The sequence below is a fragment of the Alternaria dauci genome, chromosome 9 (genome assembly GCF_042100115.1).
Source record: "Alternaria dauci strain A2016 chromosome 9, whole genome shotgun sequence".
NCBI classification, from domain to species: domain Eukaryota; kingdom Fungi; phylum Ascomycota; class Dothideomycetes; order Pleosporales; family Pleosporaceae; genus Alternaria; species Alternaria dauci.
In genome coordinates this window covers 1,136,335-1,154,033 of record NC_091280.1, presented here as the reverse complement: position 1 = coordinate 1,154,033, position 17,699 = coordinate 1,136,335, and the positions used below count along the sequence as shown (strand labels likewise).

Here is a 17,699-nt window from a genome sequence, read left to right as displayed (position 1 = left end):
TGACTCTTTTAACCCAAAGAGACCAGTTTACATCATTTCATGCTAATGAGTTCCTACCGCTAAACTATGAAGTCGTACGTAGAGGCCCCTTCTCCCTTGCAATCATGGTATAGTTGTTCGTCATCACCGTATGCGTCTCTTAGCGCAGATTGGAATCTTTGAATCCCTCCTACTAGTGCTGCTCGTTCCTCTTCTACACTTCCAATGTCAAAGGGTACTTCCCTCCGAGCGTGACCTTGGCCAAACCAGATGGATCCTGTGCTCTCGCTCCAGTTTGTTCTTATGCCTTCCTCCAAGTTGCGTCGACAGAACGCCAGTAGTTCTGCGTGTTGCTTCTGTTGGATTGGCGCATGCGCGTCACCGACATAAGAGGGAATAGTTTCCGGCGTTGTGCCCTGGAGAAGTTCCATGACGAAGATGCTGAGTTGGTCGATGTATGTGATGAGCGGCGGTTGGCTGAGATATGCAGAGGGCATAGCGCGACTGCATATGTATTCCAACGGTGAAAGAATCGACTCCATAGCATCCATCATATATGTAAGCGCAGCGATGACATGGGACTGTTGGAGCCAGTGTTGACTGTCCTTGAGTTGCTCTGTTCCACGGATGAAGGCATGCGCAACCGATACGATACAATCCAGTGTGGACAAGAGACTGTCGGGCTGAGTGATGCGAAGATCGAAAATCATCGTATCCAGGAACGAGGGCAGCGCTTGCAGTATTGGCCTCGCGATGGCAAAGGCTGTGACTGATGAGAACGCTTCTTCCACGTACGCCGGAAGGACGCCTTTCAGCAGTACCGATCGAAGTGCGACCCTGTCAGCAGTTGGTGCCTCATCAGTACACAGAGCAGTCGTGAGTTGGTTGACAAGGTAAATCTGCTCATTATCGGCAGCGGCCCGTTCCACGACCGTCTGTATGAAGACCGATAATTGTTTCGCAGTTCCTGTATCTGACAGCTTAGGCGCATACCCACAAAGGCGGGCCACGACATAAGTGGGATCCCCAGCTGGTAGTGGGAAAGCGACTGAGTCTGTGAAGAAGGGTAGAACGGTACAGATATCGTTCGTGTACTGCTTGAGGAACTGAACGATCTTCTGCACGAACTCGACGTAAGCGCCGGTTACTGTCGTACCCTGACGAAGTTGCTGATAGTTGTACTTCATCGTTGCCATAAAGTCCGTCAGCATTGAGGCATACGATCTCTTCATATTTCCAAGGCGCGCCGGCTCAGCTTGAGCTGCAGTTCGAACGTCGTCGCGCATATTAGACAGAATGCTGGAGATAAGCGCGAGGCGCCGCGTGCGTAGGGTATCGGCGGTGATGTCCCACTCATTGGTTTCCGGACTGCGGAAGAAGGGCAGGTTTTGCAAAAGTGGGTGATGATCGTCCGTCCGTACGATGGCATGAAGCAGGCGATGCTGGAACCTGAGCAAGGACTCTCGCTCGACCAAGCATACCATTAGGGCTTGAACAAACTCGTGGCGATGCTCTTCGTAAGCGACAGAGTCGCTGTCGATGAGAGCGGCCATGAAGTATGGGCCGAATTTGCGCGTCTGCTCGGTTTGCCGTAGTTGTTTCCATGATACCTGACTGAACGAATCCAGGTAGTACGTCCACGACCTTTCACCTGACGCTACCTGGCCTTCTGCAATCCGAACCCACGTGTCAATGCAGTCCATAAGGAGGTTGTCGTCGGGTGGATTTTCCGCGCCAAAGGCGTTAGACAGCAGATGCCAGAGGGACCTCTGAATGAAGTCGAGGCCTGATTGCTGGACCGACTGTTCGGGGACGTCAGAGTCGATGCCTTCCAAGTCATCCATGTCAGGGAAGTCGCCGTAGTCCTGGCTTTCATCACTCGCCTGTTGACTCACGTCCCTGTTCACGTGGGCTTTTTGTAACTTTGCAAAGCTCTGGAGAACTTTCATAGTGTCGCGAATGATGCTGATAAGGCGACGATCTTCTAGATGGGGAAGCTCAAGCAGGCGCATGATGTCAGAATCAATGAGGAAGGTTCTCATGCTTGACTGGTCTCGTGCATGACAGATCGCTCTATCCATCCCCGCAATGCAGTCTCGTAATGTCGCAATTACCTGCTCTTGGTTCCTTTCCATTGTTTGTCGGACCATGGCTGCAGAGATATCGGTAGTACCATCCAGAACGCCAGACTTCAAGTAGTCATCTGCCTCGGTTTTGGCCAACTTATACTGTCTGAGTGTTTGGTGCATGATTTCTTTGTACCATAATGCGAATGGTCGGGCAGAAGTATACGGCTCCTCGGTCGATAGTTGGAATGTGGCGAGGTTGGCCCAGGCTCGAACACTGATTCTGCAAGCCTCGCGGTGAGAGCTTTCATGATTGACAAGATCGCGAATGTGATCTAGTTTCGGGCGACAAGTTGGCGGCGCAGCCCAATAGAGCGTGGAAAGTAGATCATGATGATTGCGAAGTGCTACCAGATTCTCTTCATCTAGAGGCTGGTCTTTTGGATAAGCACGCCCATGGTTAGGTAAAGACCGAAAGACAAAGCTGCGAATCTTCTTCTCTGGGTAAGCATTCGTCATACCTCGGAGGCCCAAAGCAAGACATATCAGTGCGATGTGGAACGAGTTGTTGTTTTGCTCGACAGTGAACAATGGTGATGTTGCGAGATTGTTCAGAAAGGGTACTGATCCGTCTCCTGGTTCCCGCTGCAGGTTCTTGAGGCCATTTTTGCCGAAGAAATCCAATACGGCATTGAGCATCAGCTCCGGACGATGCCAGTGCCAGTGAGTGATCAACCGGTGGCATCGTGCGAGGTTGGCACGAACATAGTCGTTAAGTGACGCGCTGTGCTTTCTGTACGTATTCGGATACAGCTCAAACAATCGACGTAGGATATCTCGGATACATGTCCAATTGTCCGTTCGGAAGGTCTCTCTCCGGCTTTTGAGCGGTATACCGGATGCATCGATCTCGTTGTAGGGAAGGAAAGTGAATATCGAAGCCCAGGTAGTTTCGAAGGTACGCAAAGACGTAGCGTTGGCGAGTTTGGGGCCAAGATCTTGACTCACTAAATCCCAGAAATGATATGCTGTCATGTCCATCTCGTCCAATACATGAGCGCATATGACTATACTCTCGACAACAGCTTCATTCTCTTGTATTCCCTTCTCGCGTACGGACTGTCGCTTATTTTGCTCCAGAAATTTGCTTAAATCGGGTATACCATGTTGCACCAACTGCGTGATGATAGTCTTGGACAAGCTCTTGAGAAGACCAACGAGCTCGACTCGATTGCTTTCATCAACAGTAGGGTGTTGAGCAATGCAATGAAGCTGAAAGCTCGCGACGAGAAGGTAGACCATGGCACGTATGATACCATGAGCGCCGCTAGGATCCTGACCACTCGTAGTTCTTTGAGCCACCGACAAGCTGTCGAAGAGCGATTGATAAAGCCGCATCAACTTAACCACACAGTCGTTTCGATCGATCGGGTCCAAGAAGCTGAGACGATCGGTTACGCAGTTGATCAGTGACCGTACCAACCGAACCAACTGCGTCAAACCTTCATGGACTGATGTTGAGGTATGAAGTTCAGCTTCCTCGTTCTCCAAAGGCTCTGATGCCGCTTTTACAAGGTCTTGCAACTTTGAAAATGTCTCATCGTTCCATGGGCCACATCTGATCGAGAGAGCACCATGGGTGATGGTGCAATGACCAGCAGGATCGTCGAGGCTGCGACTGTCAGACTTGCAAATAACTAAGGCTCGTCGAAATTCGTCAGACCCGATGAAAGTAGACGAATGAAAATACGTATCAGCGGCTAGCGAATACACGTCGAACGTGACGGGGTACCGAGTACCATAAGGACCCAGGCCATGGAGTATGGGCAAGTCTTTGTCAGTCTCAACGTCCTGTACTTGAAGAACATCAGCAATCTTCAGTATCTCTTGAACTGCCGGTTCGCTCGGCTGACGAAATTCTCGCGCGTCGACATCAATTCTTCGCGCTTGGACCTTGCGCTTCAATCGTCTCTTGGATGGAGGCTGCTGTTGTCTTGTCTCTTCTGTTTGGTCTTCTCCTATATCGTTTGCAGAAGGTAGGGGTGGCAGCTCCGTGCTGTCGTCTGCGAGATACCGAGCCAACTGTGGATTTACCAAAGACTCTTCGCTAGGAAGATGATTACTGAACTCCTGATCAACACGCAACAGGCCCTTTTCGAATGCGATTTTCCTGTGACTTCGGCCAAAGTCCTGTTCATCGCCTTCGAGTTGCGCGGCTCTGATTGGAAGAGGCGCCCGACGTACAGTCCGTCCTGGATCCCTGTTTGTCTGAGCACGTTTCCTCCCTGTTTGTGTGGACGTCTTAGTCCGGTTCTGAGTTGCAGAGCGCTGGAAAATACGAAGGCCTGTAGGGACAGATTTACGTGAGCGTGAACGAGAGACGTCCGTCGCAGTTTCGGATCGCATGTCCAACTCTTTCAAAGATCCTCCATCGTTCACTGAGTGCTCTTCTACACGCTGGTTATTATCGATCCTGCTGATCAAGGCATGTCGTGACTTCTGTTGCTGCGGTGCGACGTTTGTCTTTGGTTTAATTGTGCCTCGACGCCATTGTTGGAGAACGATGTTGGCCTCTTCTGTATCTTCGGCATTCTGGAGTCGTATCTGTTTGTTTCGTGGCTTTTGACGGGCTAGATCTGGCCTTTGGAGCGCTTGTCGTCTAGCAATGCGGAGGAATTGCGGTATTCTGTCGCTTCGCCAAGATGGCGAGAGATCAACGTCTATGACACTCATGGCAGGCAAAGGACTCTTGCGTGATCTTCTTGGGTTGATTGGTTTCTTTTTCCCAGGCTTTCCCGTAGACACTCGTCGTTCATTGGCTACACTCTTTCCCACACCGTTCGAGGATCTAGCTTTCTTAGATTTTCCAAACGCATCTGTAAGCTTAGTCTGTCTTTTCCGCTTTGGTCCGGTTCCACCAAGTGTTGGAAGGGGAAGATGGTCGTGCTCCATGTCTGACAGGTTATCGTTGGCATAACGATCCTCAAACAACGCAGCTAGTGCAGAAGCACCAGCCACGGAATCGTGCACCGTTTGCAAATGGTGGGTTACAGGAGGTCTTGGTTCATCATCTGAATCATCTGATATAACGATGGGAATCCTTGATGGCGTATTAGAAGCTGAGATTTGTCGTGATCGGCCGGATGGTCTTATGATCTTTTGAGCCACTCCACGCACAGGTGCAGTAGGCTCAGGGGAGGCAGCTGCATCCATACGCGCCCGGTCTCGCTCGCGCTGTTCAGCCTGCCGTCGCTCTTGTGCCTGACGATCTTGTCGCAACCAAGAAGCAGGCAACACCCCCTTGATCTTTCTGCTCACGTATCTGATCTCATTGTCGCTATTCTCAGCTTCACTGGCAGACTCTGCGGCCGAAGATGAGCTGTCCGTTATCACTACCCTTAGCGGTCGACGGAGCTGTCCTCCAGACCTCTGCATACTACGCGGAGCCTGCTCAGAGTCTGATCCTATCGGGATTTGAAGATCTTCTTGCATGACTGATGAAGTGGAAGGTGTAGGCAAGTTAGGGGCTGGGGTCACTATACGTAGCGTGCCTGAACGGCGAGCCGAAGTGTTCCCGTCTAACGGCGGACTGCTTGAGTACGGAGGTGAGTTCGGAGGGATCGACCAGATATCACGCCGCATGTCACGGTCTTCGAAGATACTTTTGGGTGCTGCAGTAGCCTGAGTGGACGAGATATTGAGCTTTCTGCGCTTGGCTGCATGAGGGTGACGGAGTTGTGTAGACGAAACGCGTCTGGCAGAAGCAGAGGTAGGGCGACGAAGAAGATCCTTTGTCGGTCGTGGCAATACAGGCCTAGAAACGGATATTTCAGCATCTGGGGGGCTGCTCGCAGGGCTTTGATCCGGTTCAAACTCTTGCTCCTGGGTTTCGCCATTCCGCTGCTTACGATGGCTTTGGGGTGATCGTGACCGCTCCCCTCGCACCGGTCGAAGTCCTCTGCTCTGTACCTCTCTTCGGTACATCTCTCCCTCTAACGCATAAGGATGCACCTGGATAGGCTTCCGTTGGCGAAATTCACGTCTTGCCTTGTCGTCGGCGATCTGCCCCTGTAGAGCGACCGAGGCTGGTATGACTACCTGAACTGCCGTGCGACGATGAGGCCCAGCAAATGCCAGTGGAGGCGACTCCATATCCGTTGGCGGATCTGAGAGATCTGAGATGTCATCATCAGAATCGTCGGACAAGGGCGCAATGCCGAGCTTATGAAACAGGCTTGCAGTGTGCTTGGGCGTTCCTACATCTCCTGCCTTGGTTGGGCTGAATGGGGCGAATGAGTTGCCGGGAACAGGAACGGCATGATGGTCGTCCAGTCGAGGTACGGACACAGCGGAGCTTGGTTGGAGGATTGGCGATACCAAGCGTAGGGATGGAGGCGGTACAGTCTGTTGCTTCTTTGGCGTGTGCGAACCTAGTAGCGGATCGGGACTCTCGGTGAGCTCGCGTCGAAGGCTATGCGTTGACCTGGGTGTGAAGGGAGATGGGGTAGGACGTCTGGGTGAGCTGCGTTTGGTGGGCGTGGAAATGACCGTCTCTTGCTTTTGTATGCCTTCGATTCCTTGAACAGCACGACTGTTCTCTGGGCCTTGGTGCACAGTTCGCTGTCCCTGTTCCGTGCCGTCTTCTTCGTGCCGTCCGAACGCGTCGAGGACTTCTTCGACGCGCTCGACGCGTCCACTCAGGCCACCATTCTGCCTGGAACCCTGGCTCTCAAGCTGAGACTCGTCTTCTTCCTCATCCGAGTCCTGGACAAAACCTTTCTGTCGCCATTTGGACATTTGGACGTGCCTGCATGTCGTGCCGGGGTTCGAGGCTGGCGGAGTGAGGTTTTGGGTGGTGGTTGAGTGCATGGCGCGTCGTCCCGTGCTCCGCCTAGCGCGTGCCGGGGGGCGGAAGAGGGTTGAACTTTTTGCCCGCGGGAGTGCTTGCGTCATACGATCCCCAATCAGCAATCAACACAACGAGCAAACAGAATGGCGGGACGTATTCTTCCAGTCGCGCTGGCGACGATCGTCGGTGTATCAATCGGAGTGGCTACGTTCGATGGCGAGTTCAAGAAACAACGAATAGCACGATTGGAGGAAGAGTACAAACGGTACGCCAGCTCTACATGCGCCTCTTCTCGCTCTGACTTACACTCATATCAGGGAACTCGCCGCTGCCGCTTCGCCGGGTACCGCGACTACGACACCAGCAACCTCGAGTGGCACAGCTTCCCCACCCTCGGCGCAGCTGCAGGCCCAAAAGGAGGACGCCGTCGCTTCTGCGCCTGCTGATAACTCGTGGTCGAACATGCTCGGACTCTGGGCATGGAAGAAGGACAACAAGACGAATAGTGCGCCTGCGACTAGCAGCGTTGAAAACTCCAAGGGCAAGCCCTGATGGCATGGTATTTGGCATTTAAAGATTAAGTCGACGCTCGAGATCGCTCCACCGCCCCTGTCGTAGCGGATCCAAACGCTTCAGCTCGTCCAACCACGACCTCATGTCCTTTGTTGTAAACGATCCGGTTCCTGCGTCTACCGCCAAGTACGCCTCTGCAAGCCCGAGCAGTGCCTCGTATATCCACTTGCAATCCTCCTCGTCCTCCAATATCTCCCTGATATACTTCATCTCGTGCTCGTAGTACTTTTGTCGCTCGCCATTGGTCAGATCCTCGACAACAAGCGAAGCCGTTGGACATGACGGAGACAACACCGAGAGGAGGTACTGGTGGTAGAACCATATAGACTGGTCGAAGGGATCCGTGTTGACAGCTTCGCATATCAAAGCCAGCTCTGAGTCGAGGAATGCGCGGCGGGCCTGGGCATCTGCTTGGCGCTCGCGGAGCATCTTAGGTATAAGCTGGCTGCGGTTGTGCCAGGCGGAGAAGTTGGAGAGATTGGTCTTGATCATTTTGGTTGTGTACTCGAACTCGGACTCTGTGAGGTTTGATGTAGTGCCAGTCGTGGGGACGTCTTCAGATGTGGCCAGGCGTTCAATCTGCGACACGACGAATCGTCTATAGCCCCAAGCATGAAAGTTGCGGCTGTCCGCGTGCAGCATTTTGTTGATGAGTTGCAGTTCTCCCGACCAAAGCTTATGTGATGCTTCCATGCCCATCAGCGCCTCCCCTTCGCGCAGAAGCCAGTTTCGGTGGTTCCATATCCAATAGCATTTGGGGAATTTCCGTAACAGCGCAAACGTAAGGTGCAGGTCGCCTTGCAAAAGGTCTGCTGGTGACTGCTCAAGCGTGTCTGACGTTAAGAGCGCTGTCAAGACGCGTCTCCGGTGGTTCCATATCGTGTAATACTCGGGGTTCTCGTTTAAGAGCTTCGTGATAAGGCCCAAAACCTCGATGGTATACTGCTTCTCTGCAACCTGAAGAGCGACTGTCAGCACGCAACATGCCAACCTAACCTCGAGTCCCATACCTTCGTATTCACCAGATCGGCTAGGTCTTTGTAATCCGCAATTTGCTGAAGCTCCTTCTGTCGCGCTTCTTCTGACCGGACTATCGGGCCTGACCCGCGCGATATGCCGTGCTATACATGTTAGCAAACATGGTCGACGTGTCCTCATGCCAACATACGCTTGCCATGTGTTCTTGCGCGGTTGACAGGGCTTGGCTGTTGTTTCCTCAGACTGCAGCCTCGGCGGGATGTTGCCCCACTCCACGCGTGGAGCTGCTGCCCTCCGTCATCCCGCGCGGAAGGTTGCCGTCAAGTTGTCAACACTCGCTGCATCTATCACCTCTCATTGTGCTCCAGACATCCTAAGACCTTGACCCACCATTGCATTACTAACCTCGCAGCGGTAAGACTGGGACAGCAGGCAGTGCTTCACGTCTCCTAGCCCTTTTCCTTCGGACGACGTCACATGCGCTGGAACTCACAGCTAAGGTCTCCGGTTCACTCATCTTGACGCAAGCTGCTCCAACATGAGCGATACTGATGACGAAGTATCTCCATCTCAGTCTGGCTATCTTACACCGCCGCTGTCACCTGCCAAGACTGTCAGCACCGAAGACTAGGCGTCACCCAGGACACCCCAGTCTCCTCGCAAAAGTCGCAGCTGTCTCTTCTTCAGCGATAACAACTACAGTGGTATCACCGCTTCCTGTCTGATTTCGCCGTCTTCTCCTAGGAAGTCAAAGTTTCTTTCCCGTCTTCAGGCGCTGTCTACCCCGGACCTTAGTCCGATCAAGCATGAAGTCGTACCAATACAACCAAATGACGAGACTTGTCCAGATTCTCGCAGACCCAATGACTTCGATCCTTCCTTCTCCAATTGCTCTGATGCGCTCGCTCACCCAAACATTCCCTCGGCGTCTACTACAGGCGCATACCCTCTTGTTGACGAGGATCTCATTCCTCCAAGAAAAGCTTGCAACTCCAGTCCGACTCAAGACGGATCCTTTTCAAGCAAACCAAGGCGCAGCAATCGCAGCTCTTCGGATAGCTTGGTTGACGTCTTGAGCCGCGCACCATCCCCTTCGCCGAACCTTACCGACACTGTCACTACATTAGAAAGCTCGAACTTGACACCTCTGCGCTACACTGATACCTCTTCTGAGGAAATCTTTCGGTCAGCTAAGCTTCGTCGACTCCCTCTACGCTACGCTAGCTCTCCCTTAAGACCCAGTCAATGGGTGGCACGGGGCGGACTTTTAGCATCACCTCGCCCAAACCAGGCCAGTACGCCAGATCGCTTCATCGCCGGCCGCCGGCCACCTGCGGTTACTCGAGAGAGCTTCGAACTTAACAGCCCTGCAGAGCGAAGGAACAAGGAACACAACATGAACCGCGGTACTCGTACAGATGCAGATGCTTTTAGTCGCCGACTGCGCAGAAGTGGTCGCATGAATGAGGAACTACGCGGGCTTAGAGAGGCACACTCTGTGGTTTCAGGGCGTGCCAATGCAAGTAGAAGGAACGTTAACTTTAGGCGTAATCCTCTAACCCTGGGTGCTCGCCAGATCAGCGCTGGTGCTATCTGGAACGTTGGCGGGCCTTCTGCTGTGAGCGACACAGTAGTTGCAGTCTCCACTGGTAGGGGTAGGATGCTCGGTAGTGGAACGAACGCGCCACTGTATAAATCTGCTTTCTTAAACCGAGCAGATCCAGATGCCGAGCTTGAGGCGTATGAACGGCGTCTCGCACTAGCACTTGACATTGATCAAACCGATCGAATACTACAGCACTCTTCGTCTCCAGCCTCCCCACGCTCACCACATAGTGGCCCTATATCACAGGCTAAGCATGTTTGGCGGGACGGAGCGTGGGTAAGGGACGGAGCCAATTCGAGTTTGTTTACATTCCTCGTGCACTTTTCAGCATTATGCTGTTGCTGACCATAGGCTCAAGATGCTCATCAAGCGCCACCAAAGCGGAGACATGTGCCCATTCTACCTTTCAGATATGTCTCCAATATACCGCTGTCCTCCGATACTGATCTAGCCTACAGTTCTCGACGCTCCTAATCTTCGAGACGACTACTATTGTACCTTGCTCGCATACTCCCACACTTCCAAGTGTCTAGCTGTTGGTCTAGGAGATTCTGTACATCTATGGTCCGAAAGAAGCGGTGTGAGTACGCCAGATTCGCTTAACGCTGTCCCGCCAAATGGCCCGTCAGATGTTCAGCATGTTACGTCGTTGGACTTCTCTTCCACAGCAGGAGGACAAGCAATTCTTGCGGTTGGACGAGCTGATGGTCGCATCTTACTCTGGAGCCCTCTTGACTCGGAACCTCGTTTCGATGCTACGCAACCTAAACCTGTATCATGCGTGTCTTGGAGACCGACTGTCGTGCAGCGACCTTCACTTCGAGATAGAGCAATGAACGTACCAACCGAAGAACTACTCATCGGAGATGAGGTTAGTCACATCTACTTCTATAGCGTTGAGTGGCCTTCGGAGACACACAGTGCACTCTTCGGCTGGAACGGCGCCATGACCTTGCTCGCTCGATTATCTATCCACTGCCAACAAATCTGCGGTCTAGCATGGTCGTCGGACGGCGAGCTCTTTGCCAGTGGAGGAAACGACAACAATTGTAATCTGTTCGAGACGAAGAAGCTGCTTCGACCGAGCCCTGCTAGTGAGAACACAGCAGCCATATTGGATGTGCGTGAAGGTCCGCGTGGTGAGTCTATCTACACTGTAACCAATCGCAACAACAATCCCGTCCTACACCTTGCGCAATCAGCAGCAAAACATACATGGACGCTCAATGCAGCTGTCAAAGCTATGGCATTCTGCCCCTGGCAACGCGGACTCATGGCCATCGGCGGCGGCTCAAACGATCGCTGCATCCACTTTTACCACACACGCTCAGGCACTTGTCTTGCTACTATCGACTGTGCAGCTCAAGTCACAAGTCTTATCTGGTCCCAGACTCGCCGTGAAATAGCAGCAACGTTCGGATTTGCGCAACCCGAGCACCCATACCGTGTCGCTGTCTTCACTTGGCCTGGTTGCGAACAAGTCGTTGCCGTGCCGTGGTACGATGAGAATCGGGCCCTGTGTGCAGTCGCTTACCCGGGTGGTCCAACGAATGGTTCGCACATGGATCGAGACCGTGATGGTGCAAGGGCCAGGGGTGAAGATGGAGTCTGGTCGAGAAGAGGTGTCGAGGAAGGTTGCATCGTCGTTGCAGCTAGCGATATGGCGATTCGATTCCATGAAATCTGGAGTGACAGACGGGGAAGTGTAGGCTCTGGGGGTTTGCTGGGCAGTGGGGCTACGGGCTTGTTGGGAGGAAGTGACATCCTTGAGGGTCCCTATGCTGGTAATCTTGAGCGGCAAGGAACGGTAATCAGATAGAGATAAGTCAGTCTTTGAAGAACGAGCGGGGATATAGCATAGTATGAGCAACATAGTTTCTCGGTCCAGGTATCGCAAGATCTTGATTCTGAATCATAACTGGCTTTGTGTTTGATGTGTCGTTACCGAGCAGTTTTCGCTCATGGGGGAGGATGGTGCCAGTGATGTCATGGTATCCTCTCCGTCTTCTAAAGCCTTCATCTTCTCACTTCCTCTTTCGCTTACTCCAAGTCTTTGAACATGCTCCTCTCCTAGCCTTGGCTACATTCTTAGATTTGCGGATTTATCTTACGTCCTCGCCACTGTCCTCATTTTTGTCCTCGACTCCTTTTCTTTTTTCGTTTACCCTATCGCTACCATTTTTTCGTGATCATCTCTACGCTGACGAGTTGATCTGGGTCACCTACTCAGCCTGGGCGACTCGTTTTGCCTCTGGTCATTACTTCGGTGCGCTTCTCTACCGTTCACCTCAAACTATGGACCGTCTTTCTCCATCTACTTTGTCTTCGCAGCAGCGTTCCTCGCTAACCGTATCTGCGCGAGATTCTTCATCCGTGCCTTCTTTCTGTCCATCTTCGTTTCTTTGCCTGCAGTTTTCTTGGCTAAACGCTTATGCGCGATAGCATTGATCTGAATAGAGCGGTGTGCTTTCAGAACCGCAGTGAGAAGGACTGTTGAGTGTTGTGCGGTTTTCGTGAGGTCGGTGTGGGAAAGCAGGGTAGAGAGTTCTGAATGAAGGCCTTGAAGAGCTAATGTGAGTGCATCTTCTTTATTCGTCGGTCGTCTAAGGTCGGGCCTTTTTCTGTGCGGATCTGGAAGTGGTCTATGACTTAGGATAGGAGCCTTTACTTCTGGCTCGGATTGTTCATTCTGCTCAATCTGTTCCAGAGTTTGTTCTTGAGCGGCGCCTTGATCGATGTCAGGTTCGTTTGGTTTTTGTTGTTGTAGGGCCGACTGCGAGTCTTCTTCGAAAAGACGCGCTGAACTTCCACCGCGGCTCTCTAGCACGAAAGCTAGGCCAAGGGAATGTTTACCATTGCTCCTGTACGGGCTATCGGTTTCAGTAGCCTCTTCCCTCTTATCACTCTTGTCCGACCAGAATGTTTCTCCTTCGAATAGTCTCTTCGCAGTCCTGAATACTGTGCCACTGACAGGGTAGAGTTTATTCTTCGTGTCCATAGTGGCGTTGACCTGCAGTCGACCACTTGCGTGACCTATCGTGATGGCGCTCTCCATCAGAGGTTCGGGGGCCAGCATCTGCTCAACGATGGTCCCGGGAATACGTGCAGCGACCGCTGACGTCAACGCAGCAGTCAACGGAATTGCTCGATGAGGTTGTGTATCAGAGAGAAATCGGATGACTATATCCATCTGCGATGACTTGAGTGTTTGACCTGACAACACAGGATGCGAAGATGATTGCGATACGAGACCAATCTTGGGTATGGTACGAGGAACTTCGTCTTCGGTAGGCGAAATACCCATGGCAACGGCAGCGGCCTTGCGTATGCTCTCGAGCAATGCAAGCTTTTCCGGGAGTTTATTAAAGTCATTGGGTAGTATAGTGCCATCTACACCGACGTCGTCTGCTCGGATGAAAATACACGGATTTGCACCGTCCACGCAAGACACTCTGTAGCCTCCAACGTTGTCTATCCTCCTGCCAGTTGGTAGCACTTTTCCGGTCTTGCTGCCGTATGGGTACTTGAAATCCAACTTGATCTTAGAGCCGGATCCGGCCACACCGTCAATTTTGTACTCACCCGCCACGGCAGCCTCGGCTCCAATGACGTCGAAGGTAGAGTCAATCAGCTTCCCGGTATTCGTGTTCCGTATCCTGACAGTGACTTCTCCATCACCTTGGGCATATATTCTGGCCGGGAGAAGACCAGCGTTGTAAGCATAGGGACCAATCGCACTGATCATGTTTCCACAGTTGCCTGCGACGTCGACTTCGTCATTCTCAATACCCAAGCCAACAAAGGTGTAGTCAATGTCCAACTTCTGCTCTTCCCCAGCCACTTCTGCCTCTTCCTGAGCCTGTGCAGCCTGCGCACTCTCACGAGCTGCATCAATGCCACCAAACCCAGTACGGAAGCGGGTGCCTCTTTCAGGCAAGGCAATCCTCCTTCCGTAAGGTTCTACAAGGCATATTTTGCTGAGACTCGAAATCCCTGCGCCCATGCCATCAAGTTGGCGGCCATAAGGATCGCCGCTGCCCATTATCTGGCGGAAGATGTTCGGCCATTTCGCGCGGTGCTTGGGCAGAGCTTGTGGTTGTATAATCACGGCTCGCGATGTGCCTCCACGGTAGTAGGCAGCCTCAATGGGCTTTTGGACCGTTGCGTCTGGCGGGACGACGTCATGTCGAGAGACGAAGGAGCGTATGCGGAGCGAGAAGACTGGCGAAGGACGCATTACGCATCATGACATGGACTGGTCGAGAAGTGTGCCAAAGACGTGTAACCCAGAGATGGGGCAATGTTCGGAAAGGATCCGACCTCGGGACGGAAAGACTGGACCCTGTTTGGGAGCACAGGCAGCTGCTCCGAATTTTTCTCGAACACGCTCGACATCATCGCATCACACATCTGAACTGCACTCTTACCTTTGTACATACCTCGCATCTCCCGTCTCCTCACATTACACAGAACACAATGTTGCAAAGGACTATCTTCCGCGCCTCAAGACAGCAGACTGCCCGCCAAATACGGGTTTTTGCGCCACTACGTCAGCAAGCACCCATCACAAGAGCAGTAGCCACACCTGCCATTCGATGGTATTCGGATGCTGCGCCCGCAAAAGAGGGAGAGGCCGCCGAGAAGAAGGAGGATGCGCCCGCAGAGAGCAACGAGGCAACAGAATTGAAGGAGCAGCTGGAGAAGAAGGACAAGGAAATTGTCGACCTTAAGGTATGCATACGAGCTGGTTAGGTGCACAAGAACAAGAGAATAACAACCGGCTGCAGGACAAATACCTCCGCTCAGTCGCCGACTTCCGCAACCTCCAAGAACGCACAGCACGTGAGATCAAGGCTGCCAAAGACTTCGCCATCCAGCGCTTCGCCCGCGACCTTGTAGAATCTGTCGACAACCTGGACCGCGCCCTGGGCACTGTCCCGGCAGAGAAGCTGAAGGGCGACAACACCGATCTCATTGCTCTCCACGACGGTATCAAGATGACCGACACCATCCTCATCAACACGCTCAAGAAGCACGGCTTGGAGCGATTCGACCCCAGCGAAGCCGGAGAGAAATTCGACCCCAACATCCACGAGGCCGTTTTCCAAGCGCCGCAGCCAGACAAGGAGGACGGCACTTGCTTCCACACACAACAGAAGGGTTTCAAGCTCAACGGACGGACACTGCGACCGGCCAAGGTTGGCGTCGTCAAGAACGCCTAGATACATGATTAAACGAGGCTGAGTGACGTTCGATATACGCGGACAGTGTTGTTTATGACTCATGTCACGGCCGCTACCATCTCATTCGCATGTGTATGACTACATCGGTTCGGCTCTATTGTCTGGTTGACGCGGCGGTACACTGGAGGTATGGCGTTTCCCTGCTACCCACACGTTGCACTTTGGTTTTTCAATCGGACATTGTACAAATATTCCCCTCTCAGACGCATTTTGGAAAAGTTGAGCAAGCACAACGATGAAATGGCTTTGCGTGTATTGTAATATTAGATATGACAGATTACGAGCGAAAGAGCAAACTCAAGAGCAGCAAAGCAGTATCAGTGTATTTGCTTCATCACATTCTTGGTAGCAATCTGCATCTCCTCTCCTGTGCTCAATGCTAATGCGAAGGATACGATATCACGTTCCATGGCAGTTTTGTAGTCTGTTGACGCCCACCCTTTTAGAACGCCAGCCCATGCAATGTTGTACACCCAGACACGCCCGCGCGTGTCTACCAGTTCTGTCCGTATGGCGTAGCACCGTACGGCGTGGCTCCTCCTTGTGCCGCGCCACCCCAAGAACTCGCGCCGCCGTATCCCGGTGCTCCGACTGGGGTAAATCCACCAGCGTCACCATACCCAGCACCATTCAATGTTGGGCTCTGCGCACCGCCAAAGTCCTCGGGTCCTCCAACGCCGCCGGATAGTTCTTTGATGATACCGGCAAGTTTTCGTTGTAGGATGGAGATTCCTTGCGTGACGATTTGATCAGGTTCAAGACCACCGACGGTTTCGACATCGTAGAAGAAGCGGGTCGGGACAGCGTCGTAGTTGAATGGTTCGTCTGGGTTAGGGGGGCCGCCGTCAAGGTTTATCCGAGCTTCGTCCTTGGGCCTGGTCACTGTCAGAATGTTCTGGGGCTCGAGATTGAGTACGCAACAAAGGATTAGACATACCACTCCTTATCCGCATCCTCCTCGTGCCAGTAGTCCAAATGATGCAGCTTGTTCGCCGGATCGTACTCGAAACCGATGGCCGCACTAGGTGCCCACTTTGCGTGCTCTTTTGCAATGCCCTTCTTGGCGATGCACTTCATGCTGATCGCTTGACCTCTCCTCAGTTTGACAATGCAACTACCCGTCTCTTCTGAGTCGGTGATGACGGGCTTGCCCACATCCTCATTCGGTGTCCGAGACTCTATGACCAGATCGCGCGCGTACACTTTCATAATCTCGCTGCCGGTGCATTTCGCGTTCAGGGTGAGAACAACGGCGCAGTTGTCGCAGTAGCCTTCGCAGTCGCAGTCGCGCGAGTATAGCAGGTCTTCGACGCCTTTTGAGCACAAGGGCACGAGGCCGAGACGGTGGCAGACGAACTCGTCAGCAAGAACGGATGTGTTGTCGAAGACTTCTACGACGTCGATGGCAAGGGTGGGAATCTCGGCGAGCATCACACGGCGCAGTGAGTTTGCGGTTTCGAGATTGAAGTTCTGGACGATGAAGTTGGCGCGCTGGCTGTTTGCCTACGCATGGCTGTGTTAGTTCGACGTGTTGCGAGGTAGCCAGAGCAGACGGCGTACCTCGAGGAAGCGGACGTTTATCGCGCCGCCATCTGGGTCGTAGTCCATCGCGTCGTCGTCTCAGGGAGGTGAGGGCTGGGTGATTGCGGCGTGGGGAGGCGGAGCCGAGGTGGCAAGGCGACGAGATTGTGACGCGGAGAAAGACGTGTTGACGTGTATGGCGTGTGCTGCCTAGGGCTGTCGTCGTGATGGAGATTCTTTGGGGTGAGTCTGGAGCCGAACGTCGCCTAGCGCCTGGATGCATGCGCCACATTTGCGCCACACCTTCAGAGCCACTCTACTGTCATGTCTCTGGGCACCGCCATGCATGTCAACAGTCGGCGAAATTGCACCGGATCCGCGATTGCCCACAGACTCACTTCCTTCTAAACCAAAACTTTGCGACGCGACAATGTTCTGGCGACTTGTTTGCGGGCATCCACTCGGAAACCTACTAGGGGCATATGTCATGACTTTGCAGAAGCCGAGTTGCCAACCGACCATGGCCTCGGACGTGTTGGATGTTTGTGCAAAGCAAAAGACGTAGAAAGCAAGTACATGCATGCTCTCAGGCCCCACGGGTGGGCCCGGCACGCGCGGAGCTTGAGACAGTCACGAGACAAGGCATGGCCTTTGATCAGCCTTGCTGTTGAGCACATGAGACACTCTTGTAGGGTAATGTACTTCAAGACTACTTGCGGCATGACAACAAGACCAAGACGTGAGGATACCATCGGCTGACAAAGGTCTCGGGGTGCAAAGCGCCTATGGCTGTGCTGCAATGTGAGCTGACCATCTTGACAGTTGTCCTCGTCGTATCGTCGCATGCATGCACAGCATATGGCAGATGGAGGATTGACGAGTCT

At 52.9% G+C, this 17,699-nt stretch overlaps 6 protein-coding genes across 6 annotated transcripts; 2 read left to right on the top strand and 4 right to left on the bottom strand.

Annotated features, from left to right (window-relative positions):
- Positions 1–59: 59 nt before the first annotated feature.
- Positions 60–1,991, bottom strand: ACET3X_009070 (uncharacterized protein; the record flags this gene model as incomplete). The annotated part of the gene is made up of 1 exon (XM_069455223.1): positions 60–1,991. One exon carries the CDS (start codon positions 1,989–1,991, stop codon positions 60–62), a length of 1,932 nt encoding a protein of 643 aa, XP_069303147.1.
- A 5,046-nt stretch (positions 1,992–7,037) lies between these two features.
- On the top strand, positions 7,038–7,446 carry ACET3X_009069 (uncharacterized protein; the record flags this gene model as incomplete). The annotated part of the gene is made up of 2 exons (XM_069455222.1): positions 7,038–7,159; positions 7,212–7,446. 2 exons carry the CDS (start codon positions 7,038–7,040, stop codon positions 7,444–7,446), a joined length of 357 nt encoding a protein of 118 aa, XP_069303146.1.
- An 18-nt stretch (positions 7,447–7,464) lies between these two features.
- On the bottom strand, positions 7,465–8,644 carry ACET3X_009068 (uncharacterized protein; the record flags this gene model as incomplete). Its single annotated transcript, XM_069455221.1, has 3 exons — positions 7,465–8,424; positions 8,478–8,588; positions 8,636–8,644. 3 exons carry the CDS (start codon positions 8,642–8,644, stop codon positions 7,465–7,467), a joined length of 1,080 nt encoding a protein of 359 aa, XP_069303145.1.
- A 3,721-nt stretch (positions 8,645–12,365) lies between these two features.
- Positions 12,366–14,288, bottom strand: ACET3X_009067 (uncharacterized protein; the record flags this gene model as incomplete). Its single annotated transcript, XM_069455220.1, has 1 exon — positions 12,366–14,288. One exon carries the CDS (start codon positions 14,286–14,288, stop codon positions 12,366–12,368), a length of 1,923 nt encoding a protein of 640 aa, XP_069303144.1.
- Positions 14,289–14,527: 239 nt separating this feature from the next.
- ACET3X_009066 (uncharacterized protein) lies at positions 14,528–15,273 on the top strand (the record flags this gene model as incomplete). The annotated part of the gene is made up of 2 exons (XM_069455219.1): positions 14,528–14,782; positions 14,839–15,273. 2 exons carry the CDS (start codon positions 14,528–14,530, stop codon positions 15,271–15,273), a joined length of 690 nt encoding a protein of 229 aa, XP_069303143.1.
- A 514-nt stretch (positions 15,274–15,787) lies between these two features.
- On the bottom strand, positions 15,788–16,902 carry ACET3X_009065 (uncharacterized protein; the record flags this gene model as incomplete). The annotated part of the gene is made up of 3 exons (XM_069455218.1): positions 15,788–16,169; positions 16,232–16,797; positions 16,855–16,902. The coding sequence occupies 3 exons, from the start codon at positions 16,900–16,902 to the stop codon at positions 15,788–15,790; spliced, it is 996 nt and encodes a 331-aa protein (XP_069303142.1).
- Between the last annotated feature and the right edge of the window lie 797 nt (positions 16,903–17,699).